Source organism: Muntiacus reevesi, chromosome 5, assembly GCF_963930625.1.
Source record: "Muntiacus reevesi chromosome 5, mMunRee1.1, whole genome shotgun sequence".
Classification (NCBI taxonomy): domain Eukaryota; kingdom Metazoa; phylum Chordata; class Mammalia; order Artiodactyla; family Cervidae; genus Muntiacus; species Muntiacus reevesi.
Window position 1 is genome coordinate 110,722,496 of NC_089253.1, and position 25,577 is coordinate 110,748,072.

Below are 25,577 nucleotides of genomic sequence, written 5' to 3' on the forward strand. Positions count from 1 at the left end.
TGCTTTCAGTAAATTGTAGTTTTGTCAGTTGTTCTGCCATAAAGCTGGAAAAGATTTTTTAAAATAGAGATATCATCTGCATTGAAAAAAAGAAAAAAGTTATCATAAACCCATAATCTTTTCTTATAAAAGGGCAAATGTATCACATTAAAAAAGTGCATAAAAAGTAAGGACTTAAGTACAGGAAAGAACTTCCTCATGTTACGGTGTGAAGTGTCCTGAAACAATAATTCCCCTGTGGATATGTGAAATAGTACCTGAGGAGCCTTGAGGCATAGTGTAAGGAGGGGAGGGGTAAACATGCATGAATACAGATTTGTGAGTTCTTTTGAAAAATTTTGAATTGGATATACAAATTTGTCAATGTGTTTTATCAAAGCATAAAAAATATCCTGTAAAGATGGTGAGAGGGCTTCCGTGGTGGCTCGGTGGTAAAGAATCTGCCTGCCAAAGCTGGAGGCACAGGTTCAGTCCCTGGTCTGGGAAGATCCCACATGCCAAGGAGCAGCTTATCCCACGTGCCGCAACTATTGAGCCTGTTCTCTGGAGCCTCTGAACCGCAATTACAGAGCCCAGGCGCCGCAACTGCTGAAACCCACGAGCTCTGGAGCCCGTGCTTGGAAATAAGAGAAGCCACCACAATCAGAAGCCCTCACATCACGTCTAAAGAGTAGCCCCCACTCACTGCAACTAGAGAAAAGCCTGTGCAGCAAGGAGGACCCAGCACAGCCAAAAAATAAAGAAAAATAAATAAAAAGATGGTGTGATATTAATTTAGTACATAACATTGTGGATAGGGATTTGCAGCTTCTAATTTCATGATATAGGATAGTATAGCCACTCAGCCACTTGGGGAGATTTTTACACCAAGCTTTTGCCTAGAGAATCCCATGGACAGAGGGGCCTGGTGGGCTACAGTCCATGGGTTACAAAGAGTCATTCACAACTGAGCAACTAACACACACACATGTGTGCTATTAATTGGACCCCATGTTTTTGAGCTGCCTGATGATCTTACATCTCCTGAAAGGCAGGAGGAGAAGGGGACGACAGAGGATGAGATGGTTGGATGGCATCACCGACTCGATGGACATAAGTTTGACTAAACTCCGGGAGCTGGTGATGGACAGGGAAGCCTGGCATGCTGCAGTAGATGGGGTCACAAAGAGTCAGAAACGAATGAGCGACTGAACTGAACTGATGATCTTCAGTTCAGTCGCTCTGTTGTGTCCAACTCTTTGCGACCCCGTGAATCGCAGCACACCAGGCCTCCTTGTCCATCACAAACTCCCGGAGTTTACTCAAACTCATGCCCATTGAGTCGGTGATGCCATCCAGCCATCTCATCCTCTGTCGTCCCCTTCTCCTCCCGCCCCCAATCTCTCCCAGCATCAGGGTCTTTTCCAGTGAGTCAACTCTTTGCATGAGGTGGCCAAAGTATTGGAGTTTCAGCTTCAGCATCAGTCCTTCCAATGAACACCCAGAACTCATCTCCTTTAGGATGGACTGGTTGGATCTCCTTGCAGTCCAAGGGACTCTCAAGAGTCTTCTCCAACACCATAGTTCAAAAGCATCAATTTTTCGGCACTCAGCTTTCTTCACAGTCCAGCTCTCACATCCATACATGACCACTGGAAAAACCATAGCCTTCAACAGACGGACCTCTGTTGATCTTACATAGAAATTATTTAGTTTTTAAAAAACCATCCTCAGTGAGACTTGGTATTAGAAGATCCCATCAAAGAGATGCTTCAGTTGAATTCTCAGCCTATGATCTGTGACTTCAGAAGTAAATAACATGCTGTTAATGACAATATGTGAGAACGAGACTGTCTGCTCGGTGCTCGGGTCTCTCCACGCTCATTTGCACCCTAAGCCTTCCCTAATTTCAGGGGCGTGAATGAACAGATGATATGGGAGCTGGGATGAAGAAAACGCATGGAAAAGTGGAAACTAAAACAATATGCTTGGATTTATGTGAAAGGTAGTAAGTAGAAACTGAAGGGAAGCTGTCTTTTATTAAAAAAAAAATTATTTATTTAGTTTTGGTTGCACTGGGTCTTGGTTGCTGCCCGCCGGCTTTCTCTAGTTCAGGTGACAGGGGGCTGCTCTCGTTTTACTCTCCAGTTGCGGTTCACAGGCTTCTCTTTGCAGTGGCTCCGCTTGTGACCGAGCACGGGCTGTAGGGTGCGCGGGCTTCAGTAGTTGCAGTTCCCGGGCTCTCGAGCACAGGCTGGGTAGTTGTGGCATACAGACATGGCTGCTCCATGGCACATGGGATCTCCCCAGACCAGGGATGGAAACCACGTCTCCTGCTTGCACAGGTGGATTCTTATCCCTGGACCACAAGGGAAGCCCCAGGGAAACTTTGAGCAGATGATGGTAGCAGTCGGTAGGGGTTCATTTCTGAAGGTCTCCTCAATTTGAAGTCGCAGTTAGATTCACATAAGTAAGAGAATTTTCAATAGAAATGAAACCTCGAACATTACATCAGACTATGAAAGAAATATCATTTGTAGGGGAGGGGGGCAGTTTAGTGATGTTTGTTCAGCTCTGGTCAGATCTCAAATCCAACTTTTCTTGACATTCCTGATTTCAAGGCTGAATCAGGTACCCGTGGGGTGAATTCCCCTGTCATCCTATATGACGGGCAGTTGACTGTACCACATTATGAAACTGGTCTTTCTCATGATCTCCTTTCTTTGACTGTTTATGTTCTTATAGGGACAGGGAGGAGACTGGTCTTGTTTATGTTTCTATACACAGGGTCTTCCAAAAACGTGTCTGTCACTTAGTATTTTTCAGTAAATATCTATTGAATGAATGAATGCACAATGGTTTTGTGCGGAGTCCTGATGACATAGTGAAAAACTTTCCCCAGTACTCCATGGTTCATTTTGAGAATTGTAGATCTTCTGCCTCTCAGATAATTTCATAATTATCTGCTTTGAAATGGACAAAATATTAAAACATATACCTGATGAAGTTGTAAAATTGGAAAACTTCACTCTTAAAATTAAATTACTGCAAATAAAATACATAGTGTGTGTGTTTCAAAAACAAATCTGCACCTAACTGTGATTTGGAGAGAACTCATTTTGACTGATCGTGCTTTTTAAAAAATACAATTAAATGAAGACTTCCCAAGTCATCACTTGAATTTTAAGTGTCTAATTAGAATCATATCTAATCTGCTTGTTAACATGCCCCTCGCTTCCATGCCTGAGTAACAGAGAAGTCCTTTGACAAGTTTTTAAACAGGTTTTATTTTTGTTTGCCCTCTGCAATGTGATTTTCATGTGACTTCAATGTTTCAAATTCAAGTAAGACTTGTTGCTACAAACACAGCTTTTAAGACAGAAGAAACAGCGCACAATGCTTTTGGGGAGAAGCAAAGAATAATTCACATCTTAGATTCTTATATTAATTTCTTGGGTAGCTTGTGAAGCTGTCCACACAAAATAGGAATGAGGAAAACAAAAGCAAGAGGACTCCCAGAGAGGAGGGTTGTAAACTATCTCTGAATTCCTATTGTCCTTCAGGATTTTGCTAGGGTTTCCCACTCTGCTTCCTGTTTTCACTTTGTTACGAGGAGGCGGCAACGGACTGGAAGGAGAGATGAGGTTTCCTCTCCACTTCAGGTTGCTCTCCTGTGTATGTGTGAAGTTATTTTCCCACATTCCATTTTGGAAAGTAAGGAATTCATTCTGGGAACCCACCCTGTCGCCTTACGTGATGATGCAGAATGAGGGGGAGGTGGACCCTGAAAAGTGCTGCCGGGTAGGGCAAAGCCGCAGCCCTTGGCAGCCGCCTGCTTGGAGAGGAGTCTTCTCCCTTCTGCCTGTGGAGCTGAGTCCTGTCTCTGCTTCTTCCTGTCTTGTATTTCAGTACTGTCTCTTTAAACACTGTAGTAGGTTGACAGAGTGGATTCGAATGCTACTAATTCAGTATCTCTCAAAGTCTTCTCAGATTTGGATCAAATGGACTTCCTCTATCTTGCGACATCTTATAGTTTATCTTTATTAAGTTGGGTAAAGTTAGCAACGCTTCCTCCAGGCCCTCCACAAGCCTCAGAAGTGCAGTCCTCTTCCCTGCCCACCCCCACTTGACCCCTCTGAACACACATGTGCGCGCACACACACCCACACACACACACACACACACTGCGCTCTTCCACATTCCAGTGTCTTAGCTCAGGCAGTTCTTCACATTTGGATGATGCTACTACCCTCTCAAGCCTGGCAAGTTTCGACCAAACCTTAAGACACTACAAAATATCACTTCCTCTTTTAATTCCTGCCTTTGCCCAATCACAATTTAATCTATTTTTTTGAAATCTGCATTGCCATAGATTCCTGTGATATGTTTATCATGGTACTTAATACACTGTATTATATAGGAGTTTTTTAAAATGTCAGTACATCTCTCCCATCTCCTTCCTTCCCAAACAGTGTCGCCTCGGTGACAAAATATTGAATCATTTTATAGACCCTACCAGAAATGCATAAACTAGCCCATGTTTCAGCTCAGTCCCTCCCAGCAATACTGGAGTTGCTGGAAAGAGCTGGCTACAGGGCCGGATGAGAAAGATGGAGGACTCTCCCCAGCCTTCCGGACTCAGTGGATCGCATCCATGTGCTCACCTTCCTCTGAAGGTTTCTGAGATTCCAGAACATTAACAAAACCTAGATGGCCCTTCAAGTTTGTATGCGGCAAGTAGGAGCGCTCAAGTATTTATTAGAATAAATAAAGAAAAATGTTTTATGTGCTCAAAATGTCCAGCCACGTGTTGTGCAGAGCACAGGCCTTTCAACCCTGCTTTCCGAGCAAGGGGTGAGATGAGAATGACCCATGCCGTGTTTCTGCTTCGGAGCCTGATCACACCCCATCCAGTGGACTCAGGCAAGAAACACCGGGGACATGGAGACGCGGGCTTCATGTTATGCCTTCTGACCTAGCGCTCTCTTCTTCCAGGTGCACCCATCTTGACCGACTCAGCAAGAAGGTGGATTTCCCCTGTGTCTAAAGAAAAAAAAATGTCCCCGTGTCTGTAGAGATGATTTGCAGTTCAGCCCGGCTGAAGCTGACCGAATGAGACTATGGGCTGTGCCTCCGCCAAGCATGTTGCCACTGTTCAAAATGAAGAGGAAGCCCAGAAAGGGAAGAACTACCAGAACGGAGATGTGTTTGGCGGTAAGTGCCTCTGAGCTTCATTCTCGGCCCCCTCCATCTAGGCCTTTCATGTTCGCAGGAGTAACTGCAGTGTCATGGTGGTGCTCCATGTGACGGGGGGAGCGGGTAAAGGGCCGATGCAATATGATAAAAATTGATGCAGATCTTTTTACACTGGACGGTTTCATCATAATTTATACCTGGAAGACTTTGAGGAGGACCATGGAGGTTTTATACGGAGCTCACGTTTAAATCAAGCTTTGGAGAACTCGTAGGACTTAGGTGCATTGGACCGTGGCCACAGGTGTTCTGGTCCAGAATTGTGGGACTGAAATGTGAAGGTCCAAAAATGGGTGAAGATTTAAAACTGAGCAAAAGTGGTGTTTCTTGAAGTTTATTGTAAGTTTATGTGAATTATAAATCCTCAGATCCAGAAATACAATTGCAGTGAATTTAGAAATCATCTTTTAACCATCTCTGATGATTCATAGTGAGTTGAGTCTGTGCAGTGCAAAGATCACAAAGTGCCAACCCATGGCCACATCTGGATTTTCTTTGGCCCCCAGAGAATTTTTAAAATAAAAAAGAAAGACAGCCTTTAAAAATCAGGATGTTTCACACAAAACCCCAGATTTCTTGAGAAGATTTGGCAACACAGATTTTCCATTTCCTGAGGCAGCAGTTGGCGGGGTGGGGTAGAAGTTGCCCCTCAGTCAGACAGTGTCTCCAGTAAACCACTCAGCCTTCCCTGTGAACGCACAGCAAGCCCTGTTCACTCGCCCATGTTCCACGCCTTGCCATTCACAGGTTTTGGGTTTGCCTAATCTTAAGTTTGTCAAGATCCGTGATTACCCTGATGAAGAGTAGCTATATGTTTGTACCAGGTTCCAGTTAGTCAAAGAAGATGAAACCATCTTTGCTGAATTACTATAACAATAATACCCATTGACATTTGCATGGCACTTTTATTCATAAGAGCACTTCTTCATCTCTTATTCATTAAAGAGTCTTATTGAAATAATGTTTACATGTAAACAACTCAAGTTGTTTACAATTCAGTCTCTGTCAAGAGCTTCTACGGCATTTTAGTGTCTAGCTTTTGATCCATTGCAGCGGTTGCTTCAGTTCCCTGGGGAAGAATTGGGAACACTGTGGGAGGGATAATGCTCTACTACAAGTAAACTCATGTATATGGAGGAAGACAGATTCCCTTTGGTTTGTTTTAAGGAGATATATTTGTTGCCTAGAACAAACTTGCTTCTAGTGGTCCCTACCTATAGAACCGAGAACTGTGGAGTGATATATGAGCATCTTAACACATTATTGACTGGAGACATCACTGCATTTTTAGACGATGATAAAATAAACATCACTGTGCAAAACTGTTAGAGCTTAAAATTGATCAAGTGTTCTTTATACAACTTGACTGTCATTATCATTCACATATTGCTCCATTACGTTTTTGTTCCAACCTTGTGTATATCATAAACATAGAATTTTCAAAAATGACACATTGAAAAATTTTGAGTGAAGAGGATTTTTCGGTGAATTTTATGCAGATACTTTCTCTGATTATCTGAGTGACATATATACTAAGTGTCTCAGAAGATCATGGTTTTCAGAATATGGTTCTGATTCAAATGATGTAAATATTAGACCAACAAAACGACAAAAAATACTTAGTGATTCATTCTGATACAGAAAGTGAAAAATGAAACCCATGGTGCTGGAGAATGTTCCTTTGCTTCTACAGAAGAGTGGAGTGAAGACAACATTTCACAAAAATTAGAAGACTTTGCAGGTGTGTCAGTTCTAACTATTGAATGAAATAACCTGTGAAATGTTAGTGAGAAAAAATTTCGATCAGCAACCCCCCCCCCCCGCCGGAAAAAAAAAAAATGCCAGCTGCAGTGTTAGTTTCTGCAAAAATCTCCTGGTCAGTAATGAGTTAGTAAAACTAGAATCCAGATCTTTGAAACCACACCTTCTGGGAAAACAGCTAATAGGAATTAGAGTTATTACTGTCACTCTCAAAATTGAACTTTTAAGAGGAAATAATTGAGTATCGGGAATTTGTTTAAACCAACTTCTATGTGAGATTCTGTGTCACTGTCATTTTTGTAATTAGAGCTACCACTTATGGAGCCTCCACCATATGTCAGACAGTGAGAAGCATTTGCATTCAGTTTCATGTTGAAGTTTCACAACAATCCTGTGAAATCTGTGCCATCCCAATTTTAGAGATTTGGGAGCTGGAGCACAGTGAGACTAACCGGTCCAAAGCTGCTCAGCTACTAAGTAATACAGTCAGATGTCTCTGACTCCGAAGTCCACGAACCTTCTCAGTGTCGTGGCTACTTCCTATCCGTCTTCCATTTTTCACTGTGAAAATTTATTGACTAGCTGGTACGTGATGTGTCAGGCCCTTTGCTAAATGCCATGGAGGATACAGAGATAAACCTTGCTTTCTAGGACTTTATAAGAGGATGAGGAGGTGTTATGCGGCAGAATAAGCCAAATACTGGAAGAGGAAAAGACATACATATCATGATAAGAGTCAGAGGGATGGAGAGACTACCTTAAAAGATGGGATCAGAACAGATTTCTTACAGAGGTGACAGCTGAAACTGGCCTTAAAGGATGGAGAACCTAAATCTGTTGGATAAAGAGTGTAGGGAGAAACTGGATGAGGAAAGGCTAAAGGTGATGTGACATATTCAAAAATTACAAGTAATCCCCCCAAAATTACAAAATCAAGTAATCTAGTTTTTTTTTTAATTGAAGTATAATTGCTTTACACGATTGTATGTTTCTGCTGTAGAGCAAAATGCATCAGCCATATGTGTGTATGTATGTATCCCCTCCCTCTTGAGCCTCCCTCCACCCCCTCAAGTGATACAGTTTGAATGGAATATAAAATATAAGTGAGAGGAAATTGGCTAGACAACTAAATTAGGGATATATTATGGAGAACTTTGAATATCAAATCATAACCTATAGAAAGATAATCTTGGATTTATTTAAGACTTAATGATATCATTTAACGATAGTCTATATATATATATAAACCTTTTTTTTTGTATTGGGGCATAACCGATTAACAAACAAGGTTGTGTAGCTGCAGGTGATCAGCACAGGCACTCAGCCATACATCAATGTGTATCCATTCTCCCCCCAATTCCCCTCCCATCCAGGCTGCCGCATGACATTGAGCAGAGTTCCATGTGCTATACAGTAGGTCTTTGTTGCTTTTCCATTTTAAATAGAGCAGTGTCTACATGTCAGTTCCAAACTCCCTAACTGTCCTTTACCCCTGTCCTTCCTCCCAGCAGCCATAAGTTTGTTCTCTCAGCCTGTGAGTCTCTTTCTGTTTTGTAAGTTCATTTGGTGACACTCAATATATTGTATTTTATTTCGCTTGGCAGTGAAACCATCTGACCATTCATTTGCTAATATGGTTACAACTTTTATAACCAAGAAGACTTTCTGTTGTTCTAAAGTATCGTGTGTAGTTTGCAAATATTGGCCTCTAATAAAGGAGCCTTGTATTAGTCAACTATTGCTGGGTAATAGACCTCCTCGGAATCTGAGTAGCATTCAACAATAAGCGTATCTTTCTTGATCACAAGGCAGTTGGTCAGCTGGGGTGACTCTGCTCCATGTCTCAACTTCCTCCTGGGATCCAGGAGCCAAGGGGAACATGCTCTTCTTTTTCAGAAGGGTAGAAGTGCAAGCAATACACATGATGTCTCTTAAGCTTGAACTTGGACTTGGCACACTGTTGTTTGCACCCACGTTTTATTAGCCAAATTGAGTCACATAAGAGGGTTCAAAGACAGAGGGCAAAGAAGTTCATCTGACCATAGCACATTGATAGCAAGGGTATGGGTGTAAGAAAGGGTCAAGAACTGGGGCTAGTAATTCAGTCTGCCCCATGCCTGCCTAGTCACCGCTGTCTGTGTGACCCCACACAGTCCACACCACCAAGTGCATTTAGGCCTATGCCAGCTTCTCTTTATCCCCCCAGTACTCACAGTGACGTTTTATTCACTCCAGCATTCATCATCTTATTACTCTTTCTGATGTCAACATTTGTAAGTTTGTGGCATGGTGTTACATAAAAAAAGAGCACAAGGAGAGAGAGAGCTTTGTGTTCCAGTCAAGGGAGACAGTTTTCCTAGTCCTTCCGGATTCTGGGAATAGAACTGTCAGAATCCAGTGTGAACATCAGTACCTGTATCCTAGATGTTACTGAATGCTAGAGTCTGAATATGACAAGAGAAGGTCCTATCTGTTTCTCCACTTGAATTAGCTTGCAAGCAGAAGTCTACAGAATCCCAGTAGAATCACAGATGGTCACAGGTGAATGGTAGGTCAGACTCACTTTCAGCCACTTGATATCTTTTGTCACCCATTGTTTCAGTAATCTGCTATCACCTACAAAGGACCCCAAACTTAGCAGCACTGATTTTTTATTTCTCCTGATTCTGTGGGGTGGCTGGGGTTCATCTGCTGTTTTTCTGCCAGGGCTCCAATCATGCTTCCCTTGTGCCCCAGATGGTAAAGAATCTGCCTGCAATGCAGGAGACCCAGGTTCAATCCCTGGGTTGGGAAGATCCCGTGGAGAAGGGAGTGGCTGCCCACTCCAGTATTCTTGCCTGGAAAATCCCATGGACAGAGGAGTCTGGCAGTCTGCAGTCCACGGGGTCACAAAGAGTCAGACACGACTGAGCGACTAACACTTTCAGTCATGCAGTTGCAGTCAGCTGGGAGCTCAGCTGGGCTCAGCTGACCATGATGGCTTCACATCTCTCTTTCCATCAGGTAGTCACATTTTCATGAGGTGGCTAACTGCCCGGAGAAGAAGTAGAAGCTGCTAGCCCTCTTAAGGCCTGGGCTTGAAAGTCCAAGAATGTTGATTGTGCTGTGTTCTGTTGAGCAAAAGCAAGTCACAAGACCAACCCAGACTCAATCAAGGGAGCACAAAGGCTCTCCATTTCTTGAGTCTGACCCTTTAGGCAGGGGAAGAATTGTTGAGAGCCATCTTTGGAGACCAGTTGCCACACCCATTACCAGAGGCCATGAGAACTCATGACTGGGCTGTATTCCATCCTGGACAGTTACATTCTGCTTTCTAAATCATGCCTCTATTTTCCACTGAATAAAGAGGCCTCATCCACTTTTTAAAAGCTTGATGTTTTAAAATGTTTGAAAATATTATTACCACATGTTGTGGGAGATTTGACAAAGTCTGTGAAAGGTGGCATATTTGGGGATGGCTCTGAAGTGTGTGTACACACACACATTCGATCCTTTTCCTAAAAGTGTTAATTGAATTTTATAGCCTCTAAGGACATACTGGGGAGCATTGATAAGCCATGTGTTTTTTACAAATGATTCAGTTCAGTCTCTCAGTCGTGTCTGACTCTTTGCGACCCCATGGACTGCAGCACGTCAAGCCTCCCTGTCCACCACCAACTCCTGGAGTTTACTCAAACTCATGTCCACTGAGTCAGCCATCAAACCATCTCATCCTCTGTTGCCCCCTTCTCCTCCCCTTCTCCTCCCGCCTTCAGTCTTTACCAGCATCATGATCTTTTCAAATGAGTCATTTCTTTGCATGAGGTGGCCAAAATATTGGATTTTCAACTTCAGCATCAGCCCTTCCAATGAATATTCAGGACTGATTTCCTTTAGGATGGACTGGTTGGACCTCCTTGCAGTCCAAGGGACTCTCAAGAGTCTTCTCCAACACCACAGTTCAAAAGCATCAGTTCTTTGGTGCTCAGCTTTCTTTATAGTTCAACTCTCACATCCAGACATGACTACTGCAAAAACCATAGCTTTGACTAGATGGACCTTTGTTGGCAAAGTAATGTCTCTGCTTTTTAATATGCTGTCTAGGTTGGTCATAACTTTTCTTCCAAGGAGTAAGCATCTTTTAATTTCATGGCTGTAGTCACCATCTGCAGTGATTTTGGAGCCCCCAAAAATAAAGTCTGTCACTGTTTCCACTGTTTCCCCATCTATTTGCCATGAAATGCTGGGACTGGATGCCATGATCTTAGTTTTCTGAATGTTGAGTTTTAAGCCGACTTTGTAATTTCCATTTATGTGAAGCCCTTTGCTCTCTGTGATATTTTGGTTATTAGGAGACCAACCACTCCAAATGTATGGGACAGAATCGCTATAGAATATTCCACCATCGAGGATCAAGTGATGAATGGGCATCTTGCCTTGTAGATGTCACAGGAGTTTGTTGACAAAGAGCTTTATTACTGACATGTACCTACAGACTTTCCTTCACTTTAAATATAGAGGTGTGTGCTTGCATCCGTGCTAAGTAGTGTCCGGCTTTTTGTGACCCCGTGGACTGTAGCCTGTCAGGCTCCTCTGTCCATGGAATCTTCCAGGCAAGAATACTAGAGAGTGGGTTGCCATTTCCTGTTCCAGGGGATCTTCCTGACCCAGGGATCAAACCCATGTCTTGCATCTTTTGCACTGGCAGGTGATTCTTAACCACTCTTCCACCAAGTTTTAAATCTAAAGCTGTGTCTCAGCACCATGGCCCTTTCAGAAGTAACATCCAGACCAGGAAGTTCCATGTCCAGATTGGAAATTTCCTTCCCTCAGTGGTCGGGTCAGACATGAAGAATGGTCAGCAGATCTTCTGAGGTCATTCAGAGGACAGCTGAGCATATTGCCAAGACCAGCTTGCAGAAAGCAAGTGACCAGTAGGCTCAAGTTATCAGAAACTAGTTAAGCAAGTTCTGAGGAAAGCCAAGTGCTTATTGGATTTCTTTCAACCGTCATTCACTTAAACTATTAAAGTAGGTGCACAGAACAGATTCAGGCCTTATTAGGGAAGTTTACATGTTAAACTTGAGATCATTATCTCTCCCAAAGCCCACCCTCCATGGGGAAAGCTGTTTAGCTATATTGACTTTCCTATTTGCATGAAGGTCGCCGTCATTCTTCCAGTAATGTAGACTTTAATCTTGAAAAGGCTTTAAACTTGAGGCCCTTGTCTCTTCCAGTTCCAGATCTGTAAATCTCATTCTCCTAACAGCACTTTTCCTACCACCAGCATCATTTAGGTTGTTGTAATCCATGACCCAGAATAATGCAAGGTTCTCTGAACTTACGCTCCATTAGCCCTCTTTGTTTGCCTGCTTCTTTGCTTTGTTTTTAACTCTCCATTTTTTTTTTTTTTGCACCTGTAAATTGTCAGACTGTACCAGATTTTTCTTAAGTAGTCCTTTGTTCTTGTTAACTCTCCCACTCTAGAACTTTCTGCTTCACTCAGTTCTTAGACTGTAAAATCCTAAAGCCTTAGTGAACATTCAAGACCTCTGAAGATGGCCTTTACCCTCTCACTTACTTTGGCGAACTTGTTCTATACTCTGTCCCTCATGTTCTACAGCCAGAGGGGCCAGCTCACCCTGTAACCACTTTGCATACCTCTGTGCCCCAGGTCAAGTACACTGTGATCTCTGCTTGGCATGGGCCCTTTGCCCACTTTCATCTGTTTAAATCCTGCTCTTTTTCCAAACTTGCGTGAAGCTTTGCTGGTACCTTCAGAAAGAATCCCTTTCCTGCCATCCCAGAATACATTTTATTTGCTTATGTATTTGGTTTACTTGTTTCTATGTCTAATCTCATTATTTGTGTATATGTGTCTTCTCTCTTATAAGCTTCTCTCTTATGAGCCCCTGGAGGCAAGGACTGTTTGACCTTGAGAGGATGTGGGGTTCCAGAATGCCAGGAGCTGGAGGCAGAGAGACTGTTCAGGAACTGGGTGGGCCCTGACCATGCCAGCTCCCTCCTTATGATAAGGTGGCCTTGACTGATTAAGGACCAAGATGGTCCTGATTATTATATATGTTCCCTTAAGTGAAAGTGCTTAGATTATAAGAGTAAATTCTTCTGGAATGGTGGTATATAAAAGAGCATCAATAAAGCAAGAATCTGGCTGCTTTTTTTCACATGGTCTCTATACAGCTGTGTGGCCTCAGTTCTGGTCTGGTCTTTGGCCACATAAATTGAGAACATATAACAGGTGTATGTGTGTGTGCATATGTGTATCTGTATGTGCGAGAGAGAGAGAGAAAGGGCAACCCTGTTATGCCAATCTGTTTCCTATCTAAAATACTATTGGGTCCAACTTCACAGGTTATGGTGAAGATTAAATGAGGAAATAGATTTTTGTAGAAATTCAAAGCAGTTTGAAGCAGATAATAATTCAGTGTTTCTTCCTGTAATAATTTCTGGTTGCATGAAGTGAAAATTAATTAAGGATTAATTGATCTGTGTTTGTTTGTGAGACAGAAATGGAAAAAATCATGTTTTAAGTCTGTGCCATCTAATATAATAGCCACTGGCCACATGTGATAATTAAGCATGTTAAATAAGGTTAGTCCTAATTGAGATATACTATAAGTATGAATTAGGAGTTGGTGATGGACTGGGAGTCCTGGCGTGCTGCAGTCAATGGAGTCACAAAGAGTTGGACACAACTGAGCAACTGAACTGAACTGATAAGTATGAATTACACATGAGATTTTGAGGACTTAGTACAAAAAAAAAGGATAAAATAGCTCACCAATTTTCCTTGGATTACATGTTGAAATGATAATATACAGAGCTAAACAAAATTTATTATTAAAATTAATGCCACTGTTTTCTTTTTACTTATTTAATGTGACTGCTGGCAATGTTTAACTCACTGACATAACTCACATTATTTCTATTGGATAGTGCTAGTTTAAGTCACTAGAAGGTAGTGTTGGTGTTTACAGTTTCCTTCCCATTCAAGTTTCAGTTTTGGAGTTGATTTATTATTGAATCGAAGAGGAAAGGGGTTCGACTGAGGAAGCAGCACTCATTTTCTGCTTTGACTCTCCAGATGGGAGATACACACAGGTGAGGGCCCAGGAAAATCAGAGAAACAGGACTGGGAACCAGCCTGGCCGACGAAGAAGAGCAAATTCTAACTCGCTCATCTCTCAATGCTCATTTGTGGTCATCTTTAGCTGCATCCCCTGACACTTTGCTGCTGGCCTACAGAAGCTTCTTTTGCCTTCTGAAGTTATTTCTCAAAGATCAGAGAGGACATCTTCCCCTCAACACACACCCACTTTTTTTTTTCAGTGAATGGGTAAAGAACCTTAAAAGCAAAAGTGTTTGATGAATGTATGCTAGAGCTAGGTCACAGTCATAAAAGCTAAAAAAATTTGAAAAAAATTTAAGTCAGGAAAGCAAGGAACCTGATCCTGGCTTTAAGCGTTGAAGATTCCAGAATGTCTTGTGCTGAGCCTCAGAAAGTTCTTAAAGGCATTCAGTGCACCCGGCGACTTGTGAAATGCTAGAAGTCAGCCCACCTCAGCCGGGAGTTTCCACCTCACACTTCCAAAGGGAAAGGGCTTAGCCCAGTGTCTGACTCAGAGAAGGGCTCAAAGTAGCTTAGTTTCATTTTCTGCTGTTTCTGGGCCCTTCTGATAGGTGTTTATCACTATGACAGGAGAGAGGAGACAAGCCCAAACCTTGAGCATGTAAAGGATTGTGAATTCCCGCCTGCCACCCAGGTTTCTTCCAGCTACTCCACGTCCAAAGTGTTGTCTTTGACAAGGAGCCTCATCAGTGTCTGAGTTTCCTCGTCTACAGTATAGAGATAGCGGTGGTATCCTCCACTCGGAGTTGTGTGGAGGAGCTAGTGAGTTAACGACGGAAAGCTCTTAGAAAGAAGCCAGGTGTCATTAGCAGTCCAGCCTTGGTTGTACACAGGAGTAGACTGATCCAGCCTCTTCACTTTGGCCCCTTGCCCACCTCGGAACAGACCGCACTGGAATGCCACATGATGCAGAATTTAATCTAGCCGAAGAACAGTCAGTCTGAATTTCTGCTTGGAAAAAAATGTTTGTGACAGAAAGTCTCGAAATGTGCTATACTTTCTATATTTAAAAAAAAGAAAAATCCAAGTGCTATTTTTCCTTCCCTTGCCAACCACATCATGAGCCCGTTCTTTTAACATTAGAAATAGAGGTAAGCTGACAAGTCGGACCGTTTGTCACTTATTGCTACGAAGCAGCCTGATTGCAAGATGAGGGAGCCTCTGAGTTCTGAGGTGCCTTCAGCAGGGACGTGCTGGCAGGACCCTTGGAGGCGTCCCTTCAGTTCAGCGTCTGGAGGGTTTCCTTCAGTTGCTCGCTTGCCCCTCCTGGTCTTGTCTGTAACTGCTGGGAGCCCTTCCTCGGGGAGGAAATAAGACTGGATGTGGCCCCTGGATGTGGCCCTGGACGTGGACACGCTGCCCGGTGCCTCGGCCTCCTGGTACCATCCAGCGGAAGCACAGAGGACCAGAGCTGTCAGCAAGGCTTGTTCTCTGCCGGGGGAAGTTCTGAAACAGTGACTCAGCCACAGAGAGAAGGTGGGAGGGTTTCTGTACCCATAGCACTTCTCCTCGAAGTTATTTTCTCCCGAATGACATCACGGAATTCAGAAATTCAAAACAATAGCCTCTTCCTGGAATCCTGGCTGATGTGGCATAAAGGAGCTGTTTTGCCATCAGCATCTGCCAGGTAGCACTTACCTAGCAGCACCTGCCTGGCAGCGGCTACCTGCAGGGCCCGCCTGGCCATCCCTGTCGGGCTTAGCCCTCACTTACGGAGCCGCATGGTACCTACCTTCTGCACCTGGAGTCTTACAGGTGGCTGTTTCCTTTGCCCCTGAATTGTTACTTGGCATCAAAAGCACCGACTCACACTTTACAGTTTAGAAGACCTTTTCGCGAGCAGTTATTATTGTAATCCCTACTTGATACAAAAGGAAAACTGAAGAGCCCTGCCAGTTCACTTAAGTAAAGAAGTAGGACTGTGGCTTAGAATTGAGGATGCCAGCTCTTGACAAAGGGTGATTCCCTCTCAGGAACAATGTATCGTCTTTGTCCTTAAATCCGAACCCACTTTTGCTCAAGAGTCTTTGTGAAGTGATTGTTAACTGGCTGCCTGAGCTCAGTCTCCGTGGTTTTTCGTTGTTTTTTTTCACAAGAGGATGTCAGGAGAGTCTGTGGTTGTTATTAAGGCTGTTTTCAATGGACTTGAAGTTCACCGTGCACAGGCCTGAAACCTGGCTAATTGGTTTCAAAGCCTGGCTCAGTTACTCACTAACATGTAACCTTAGCAAATCACTGAGGCTCTCCTTGCCTCAGTATCTCCATCTGTATAGTACAGAGAATACAGTGCTAGTACTTACCTGCCTTCAGAGGGCTTAAATGTATCAAAGTTTGGAAACCCTTAGATTAGGGCTTGTCACATGATATGGTTTGAGAGAAGCCCGTTTATTACCATCATCATCTGAGCAGTCTTTGTTTCCCTTGACTATGCTGGGGGAAAGAAGAATGAGTTTAGTGCAAATCAATTAGTTATGATTTTCTACACGATACTTAGCTCTTTACCTTGTATTTTAGAATATTTGTATTCCTATGATTTGTTCTTTCTCTGTTTGGACCTAGACTAGCTTCTGTTCTGTATAACATATGAGAGTGTGTCTTTACATCAAAAGACTGTATGATTTAAGAGTGGTGAATATAATGTTATGACTATTGCTATAAGTTGTTGTTGTTGTTCAATCGCTCAGTTGTGTCTGACTCTTTGTGACCCCATGGACTGCAGCACACCAGGCTTCCCTGTCCTTCACCATCTCCCAGAGCTTGCTCAAACTCATGTCCATCGAGTCAGTGATGCCATCCAACCATCTCGTCCTCTGTCATCCCCTTCTCCTCCTGCCTTCAATTTTTCCGAGCATCAGGGTCTTTTCTAATCCGTCATCTCTTTACATCAGGTGACTAGAGTATTGGAGCTTCAGTTTTAGCATCAGTCTTTCTAATGAATATTCAGGATTGTTAGCAAATATATTTTCATTTATTAAACATAAATCTGTGTGTGTTGTGTTTGTGTGTGTGATGTAATCCAGCATTTTCCGACTCTTGGATTTATCACATACAGTGAGGATGTTTATAGAAGGAAGGACATTTCTTTGTGAAGCACTGTAGAGAAGCCAAGAGGCAAAAAACACAGATTATAATTAGACATATGCGTTCAGAGCTGACAGAACTAAAAAAATGCACAAACTAGATACTATTTCAATTCATATTTCATTCTTTATCCATATTCAATTCAATTTTATTCTTTAAAATATGAATCATTTTATGGAATTTATATGAAATTGTATTCATAAGTATAATATGACATTGAATTTCTAACTCATCCCTTCATACTAGAGTTTTCCAGATGAATCTGAAGAGCAAACTGTGAAATATGAAACCATAGAAGTATTACAGAAAATATTGATATTTTTATAATCTTAGGTTGTAAAATGTCTTCTTTGTAATGCCACACAATCCAGCGCCCTAAAAAAGAAAGTTGACGATATAAAAATTTTAAATCTCTGAGCTTTGCAACAAACACACCAACTGCCGTGAACTAAGTTAAAAGACAAGTGTCAAAGTGAGTGAGACTAATATTTGCAAACAAATAGGGTTAAAATGACTAGTATAAAAAGACTAAAATTTATTTTAAAAATTTTCTTAAAATCTATAAAGAAAGAACTAATACTCCAGTTGAAAAATGGATGATGTTTGTGACCAGGCAATTGAAAAGGCAAAAATTCAAAAGGCCAATAAACATGCAGAAAGGTATTCAACTTAGAAATCAAATAAACCACACCAAAATCCTAAATCAAAACAAGACATTTGTCACCACTCAAACTGGCAGGAACAGGCATCTGTCTTATGCCACAACTGGGAATGTCAAGCCAGAACAACTTTTCTGAGGCACCAAGTGGTAATATCAGTTCAGTTCAGTTCAGTTGCTCAGTTGTGTCCGACTCTTTGTGACCCCATGAACCGCAGCATGCCAGGCCTCCCTGTCCATTAGCAACTCCCGAAGTTTACCCAAACTCATGTCCATTGAGTCGGTGATGCCATCCAGCCATCTCATCCTCTGTCGTCCCCTTCTCCTTCTGCCTTCAATCCCTCCCAGCATCAGGGTCTTTTCAAATGAGTCAACTCTTCGCATCAGGTGGCAGAGTATTGGAGTTTCAGCTTCAACATCAGTCCTTCCAATGAACACCCAGGACTGATCTTCTTTAGGATGGACTGGTTGGATCTCCTTGCAGTCCAAGGGACTCTCAAGAGTCTTCTCCAACACCACGGTTCAAAAGCATCAATTCTTTGGCACTCAGCTTTCTCTATAGTCCAACTCTCACATCCATACATGACCACTGGAAAAACCATAGCCTTGACTAGATGGACCTTTGTCGGCAAAGTAATGTCTCTGCTTTTTAATATGCTATCTAGATTGGTCATGGTACTCTATATTTATTGAGATGGAAGGAAGTTCACAACATATTGATAAAGGGTTTTACACAGCATACCTTGTTTATAAATTTTGCATGTTTAAAATATACGTAAAATTCTGTGCAAGTACATGAAAGAATCTTTGAATGACTATTCACCAAAGCCTTAACAATGGCAGACTCTCTATTGTGGAGTTTGAGGTGATTACTAGTTACTTTTTTTCTTTTTTCCTGTATGACTTAAATCTTTTATTGGTTAACATTTATCATTCAATACAACCATTTATTTTGATAAATAGAATTTTATGTTTCCATCTTCTGAAGGCCTTCAGTTGTGCTTTAAGGGTAATGTGAAATCTGTCCCAGAGGAGAAAGTTCTGTCACTGGAAATAGACCCAGGGCAACAGGGATTCGTCTGATAGACTTGTTTGTCCAGGTAAATAGATGGAGTCTGATCAGTGGTTCTATTTGGTTTCATTTAAAACCTAGCAGTTTGTTCAGTCTACTAAGCGTGTACTATCTCACGTGGCTTAGGCACTGTGCTAGGCACTGAGTCTATAAAGATGGGTTAAACGTGGTCCTTGCCTTTTAGGAACGGATACCGATGTGACAGATGAGCATCTCAGCAAAAGTATTAGTATCCTATGATGATAATGCAGAACATTCTTATCCTAGGAGTAGGAAGAGACTCATAAAAAAGACGATTAAGGCATCAGCTGAGTCTTACGAGATGAAAAACAGACAAAGAAGTGGCAGGAGTTTCAAACTGAGAGACAGTGAAAAGGCTCAGAGATACATGATGCATTAGGCATGTCAAGGGGAGACTGGACTGCTTTACCAAACCAGTGGGGAAACTACTTGATAAAATATCATATTAGGGCAAGTATCTTGACTATTGGAAATATTTTAACTGTAATTTTTTTTCAAAACAACAAAAAGCTCACACAGGCAGTATAGGAGTCATCATTATGTTACCTGGAAATTGACTGAATGTTTAGAAAACACTGGACAGATAGTTTAGAAGACTTGACACTAATTCCTTAAGCTGCTGAAATGGTCAGCCTCACCTCAGGTTAGATAATTATAGGCCTTGAGATACTAATGCTAGTACATGGCCTTGCATACATGTTAAGACTGTATTATCATTAAAGCATCATAGAACTGGCCAAGACATAGTATAATGGTATAGTGTTTGTCCCATATGGGGATCAGAACATGATAGTTATTTGTTGGTGATGTCTCCAAAAGTTGACTTTATTTGCATCATAAGTGAAAAGTGAAAGTGTTAGTCTCAGTCTGTCTGACTCTGTGACTCCATGGACTGTGGTCCACCAGGCTCCTCTGTCCATGGGATTCTCCAGGCAAGAGTACTAGAGTGGGTTGCCATTTCCTTCTCCAGGGGATCTTCCTGACCCAGGGATCAAACCCAGGGCTCCCGCTTTGCAAGCAGTTTCTTTACCATTTGAGCTACCCAGGAAGCCCAACATATATGCATATATAGGCATCATATGTATTGTGTAAATTGAACTTCATATCTGGGGAAATAAGAAAGACAAAACGATGGTGATAGTTACTGCCTTGAGAGACATGCAGGATGACATTGTGGCACATGAGTCCTGAGTCTTTGCCCCAGATATTAGAGAGGAAGATTGGGACATGGTGGTAAGTAGCAATGGCAGGTCCATCCCCACGAGACAGAGCAGAATTAGACGTACCATTCATTCAGCCACCAGATCTTCCTAAGCATTCAGCTGTGAAATATTTCCAGTTGAGTAGTTTGTGATCACATACCAGTGTCACAGTTTAATTGTGGTTCTGATAACACATTCTAAACAGTGAGGAAAATTGCTTCATCCTATTAAGTACTCACAAGGTAGTAATCCTCATTCAGTGGTTGTTGATAGGCAGTTCCAAGGTCACAATGGTTCCCGTCGAATCAATGTTTATAAACAGGCCCTGTGTACTCCTGGGTGATGGAGACACAAGAAACAAAATCAGGTGGCCTTGCTGTCAAAGAGTTTACCTTATTTTAGTAAGGACACCATTTATGTATGGGGAAAATTCAGCAAGAAAAAGAAACTTGAAAATGTGTAGCAAAGTGCTACCCTGAGTGTCTGTTGGCAGAGAATGCCCTGGTATTTGCAATACCATGGGTAATGGGAAAAATTAATGTAGGCCAGCATTAGGGGTAGAGAGAAGAGTGAAATGAGATGGGAAAATGAAGACTTTTCCCTCTTAGAGAAGAGTCTAGTCACTCCAGTAAATCATTATTATTTTATGATCATTGACTTTGAGCTCCTTGAAGATTATGCTTATCATTTAGTCATACAACACACTTGCCTAACGTAACATAGTGTCCAATATGTAAGTTATTCAATAATAATGAACTGATATTAATGATAGCTGTCATTTATCAGAGGCTGTTATGCCCTTTTATAGGTGAGGGGTGGAGACCACCATGAGACGTTAAGCAATCTCCCTAAGTTTACACGGGTTATCGTAGGGAACTTGTCTGTGTCTGGTTTCAGAACTTAAGGGAACAAATGTGTGCTTTAGGAAGGGGAAGCAAGGGAGGCACTCTGTTAGGCATACAAAGGGATTTTTTTTTTAAGTGTACAAAATACAGTGCCTCTGTTCCAGGAACGTTCAGTCTAATGGAAGAACAAGCCGCAAATCACCTGCCTCTTCCTTTCTCAGCCGGGCTGTTCCTCCATCAGGCAGTGGTTGATGGAGCCCTCACACACTTGGGGCCCTTTGGTCCTGTCCCCAGCCTGTGATCTGATGGCAGTCCTCTGGCGCAGCCCTCTCAGGGCCGTCTTCACCTCCATGATCTTCCCATGACCGTGACCTTTGGGCTTCCGTAGGAAGAGCCCACAGATGTGATGGGCCACGCTGTGCACTGAGTTTCTTCTTGTTGTTGTTGGCAAACAGTCACTGAGTTTAGGAAACAGCCCCTCCTTCTGCACCCTGCTCCTGAGCCAGCGCCTGTTGACTAGGGTCTGGGAAACACGTCTGAGCCAAAGGACAGTCAAGGGCACCTCTGTTTTAGAGGCTGAGAACTCATCTGCATGGCTGACTCTGCCATTCCTTGAATCAAATGAAAACCTAAGTGTATCAAATAGTCCTCAACTCTCTAATTTGGGGATAGGAAGACTACAGAGTTTATGATAGTTGATGTCACACTTCCTTGTTTGGATATTTCTATTTGTTTGTTTCATTGTGTTAAGATGCTCTGATATTAAATGGGAAAAAAAAAACTGGTTGTGACACTTGTATACATAGAATGCCATTTATCAGATGACGAAATATGTAATGTGCATGGGCTGAAAACAAGCCTCTGGGTATTTACCAGGAAGGGTGAATAATGACCTCTAGGTGGTGCTTTGTATTTCTGTTGTATTTCCGAATATCTACATCTTCTTTTCTTCTAAAAGAAGTTTTTTAAAAAATTAAATAAAAGTTTTTTTCAAAGCACACTATTATGACAGACTTCCCTGGCGGTCAGTGGTTACAACTCCACGCTTCCACTGCAGGGAACTATGATATCATTCTCTCTCTGAAGTCTATTTTTAGCTAATGGGCCTTGTCTTGTTCTTCATTTCAAAACATAAAGAGGAGACATCATGCGGGGGTTGACAGATTACTAATGCGAATTCGAGCCATCTTCATCCTTTGTGATTTGAGTCTCAGTCTCTTACTTCCTCTCACATTTTCTACTCTAAGTAATTATTTGCAGAAGTTACTCTCTTAGCCGTGGGCTACATACCTCATAAGGTTTTATTAAACAGAACAAATGACTGTGGCCCAGAAAGCCCAGTTTATAGAGAAGCCTCACTGGCTGGAGATCCTGGGTGTGTTTGGGTTTTGTTGCAGAGCAGCTGCTACAAGGCCATGGCTGTCATCCTCAGTTCCACATCTTGGGAGCAAGTGGGTTGAACTTAGGTGATCGCTGTTGGAGGGTATTGAACACTCATGTTCAAAGGTTCTCCTTTACCTGTTTCCCAGCCTGTGGACAGTTCACATGACTCTCTGATCTCCAGAGAGACCGTGGTTTCTCTCGCCACGGGGCCATTGGAAAGATTATACATAATAGTATTTGAGGACTTTTTTTTTTTTTTTTTAAGAAAAATGATGGTGTTGATAGTGGTCAACAAGTGTTGATTGCTTTATACTTTTTTTCTTCTAAAAAGTTAAAAGTATCCCCAGCATCTTCTGTCGCTTCAAAGCATTACGGGAGTGTGCTGAGTCGGTCAGTTGTGTCTGACTCTTGGCGACCCCATGGACTGTGGCCCTCAGGCTCCCCTGGCCATGGGGATTCTCCAGACTAGAATGTTGGAGTGGGTAGCCATTTCCTTCTACAGGATTACAGGAGTAGAAGACAAGACAGGTGGAAGTGTGGGGGTTACCACCCCCCTTCCATCTCAGCTGGCTGCTTTTCAGTTCATCTTTCATGTATCAGTGCTTGAATTGGTGCAGTTTAGTTGCTGAAAGTGTGAGATTTGTGTTGCTGACTTTCTGTTCTAAAGTTTTGTTAGAAGTGGTAGTGGGATATGTTAGTTCTGTTATTTGAAAAGGATAATAAAGATGCATGAATAAGACATAGTTTTAAACAAAATTTAGACAAAAAGGGAACATTTAATTGTCCACATTGATGACTTTATACTGTGCTATACGCTAACCTGGTCACTTTCAGAGTGTGATTTTTTTTTTTTTAATTGACTTATGGTAGCTATAATGTGTTGGCCCTGCCAAATTCTAAAAGAGCAAGAAAAAGTCACAACTTAAAGTCAGATTCTGAGGAATAACAGAGAGATAAGCATCTCATGGCTGTTGTATTAAATCTATATGTAAATACTATTCTATTAACATATAATTAACAATACAGTTTTAAATAGTGAATGAAAATGGCCTTTGGTTTAGAAAGATTGAATAATTAAATTTTTTATTGAAGTACAGGTGATTTACCATATTGTGTTAGTTTCAGGTGTATAGCATGTTGATTCAGATAACATATAAATATTTTCAGATTCTTTCTCTATTAAAGGTTTTTAGAACATACTAATTAAATTTTTTTTAGAAAAAACGGGCCATTGCTGGGAAAGGTAGTTGGTAGAGGGAGAAGTCCAGGAGGGACAAAGGTATGCAGTTCACCTCCTTAAAAGTAATAGTCCATGCTTAAGTCTTAATGTAAATAGATTTTACATTTTCACTTAAAATATATTTTCAAAAGCTATGTGCATGACTATTAAGAATTGAAAGTAAATGATTGGGGTGAAGTGAAAAAGCATGGTGCTAAAATACCTATCTGTGAAACTAATGAATTCTTTCAGATTGTAAAACAAAGCCAAACTGGTACAAATCTCTATTTAGATTATGTTTCATTTTCATTTTGAACACCACACTCAAGACAAGCTAAATTGCATTTAAATTTCCTCCTAGCTACAAGCACCCATGCTTCACTGTATAAATGTCACTGTTGATTTTGATCTATAACCAAAGAAGACATAAAGTGATCAAATTATATATGAAATAAGATTTTATTTTTAATGTTGCACCCAGCGTTTTGGTCTGTATTGTGTCAGCAATATTGTTGAACACAATATTTTTTCATTAATCTTTTATTCCCATTGCCTTCTTTCACTCCAAAAATGTCTCTATGTTTAAAATGGATAATCAACAAGGACCTCCTGGATAGCACAGGGAACTCTGCTCAATGTTACGTAGCAGCCTGGATGGGAGGGGAGTCTGGGGGGAATGGTTTGTGTGTATGTATGGCTGAGTCCCTTCACTGTCCACCTGAAACTATGACAACATTGTTTGTTAATTGGCTTTACCCCAATACAAAATACAAAGTTTTAAAAAAGTAGAAATATTTAGATTTTGAATTTTGACCCTAAATTTCCTCCTTTGTTCTTGTCTTGTTTCCGCTAATGCAGTTGTTCACTTGCCAAATGTTAAAATGAAAAACAATATGCTTTTAGCTCAGATAGAACTCTGAAAATCACAATTATTCTTTCAAGAAGTATTTATTGAGCAATTGCAAGAAACTGGCTTTTACTAGAGGATGCAACAGGTAAAAAGACGAATGATCACCCTTGTTTTGTTTTTCTCTGGATATACGCTGCCAAGACCCCAGACCTTGGGTGTACCTCTGCTAGACCCTGCAGGAGCAATTTGGACCCAAGTTAACCGAGAGACATGTAATACATTGTCAGGTGGCAATGAGCACAGTGAGAAAAGTAACCAACAGGAGAGAGAGTGACGCAGTGGCTATTTTAGACTCGCAGGTCAGAGAAGGTCTGCCTGAGCAATTGACCTTTTGGAGCAGAGACCTGAAAGAAGGAGCAGGCCAAGAGAACAAGCAGGAACACTCTTTCAGGCAGAGGAACACTGGGTCCAAATTTCCAGGAAAAGACCCTTAGGTTGAGAGAGTCGTGGGTGATGAACTCAGAGAAGCAGCCTGGGCTTGGACTTCGTGTTGTCCTGTAGCTCAAGCGTAGACTCTGGATTCTGTTCTAAATGTAACAGAAGCCAGAAGAGGACTTGGAGTGATTATAAACCAGACTGACTTTGGTTTTAATTTAAAGGCGGACTCTGGCTGCTACATAGGGAATAGGCTCTAAGACGCAAGAGTAGAAGCAGGTGGCCAGTCGGAAGCTGGTGGAGACAGGAGGTGCAGGGGCCTGGACTGAGGGGCCAGCAGTAAAGAGAGATGTGGTCAGGTTCAGGGGGTGATTAAATGTGAGCTTCCTGGGAGCACACCTTATCCTCGAGCTTCTTAGTGAGGCACTGGGAGCGGTGACGTGAGTGGAATTCTATTCCAACAGAGGCTTCTCCTCGTTAGTGGTTTTCAGGTTCTGAAACCAGACGGTGCTTTGAGGCTTAGCACCGTGGGGTGACAAGAGAAACAAGTGTTGTGAAAGAAGAGACTTTCTCAGATGGAGATGTAGGATTAACAGGGTTCAGATTTTACAGTAATGGTTTCACCTCGTTGTTGTTGTTGTTTTCTTGTTTTTAACCTTCTAGTGGCATATTCATTGATGCAAGCTGGG

General features: G+C 41.9%; 1 protein-coding gene across 2 annotated transcripts in view; it reads left to right on the plus strand.

Moving 5' to 3' along the window:
* The window catches only part of C5H1orf21 (chromosome 5 C1orf21 homolog), a 233,235-nt gene that overhangs the window by 80,074 nt on the left and 127,584 nt on the right, over nucleotides 1–25,577 (plus strand). The window contains exons 3-4 of one of the 2 annotated variants that reach the window (XM_065936192.1): nucleotides 4,975–5,193; nucleotides 6,874–6,973. In XM_065936192.1, the coding sequence (XP_065792264.1) occupies nucleotides 5,092–5,193; nucleotides 6,874–6,973 (202 nt within the window). In that variant the 5' untranslated portion in view covers nucleotides 4,975–5,091. The remainder of the gene's footprint in view (nucleotides 1–4,974; nucleotides 5,194–6,873; nucleotides 6,974–25,577) is intronic. The other variant, XM_065936193.1, reaches the window with a different exon arrangement.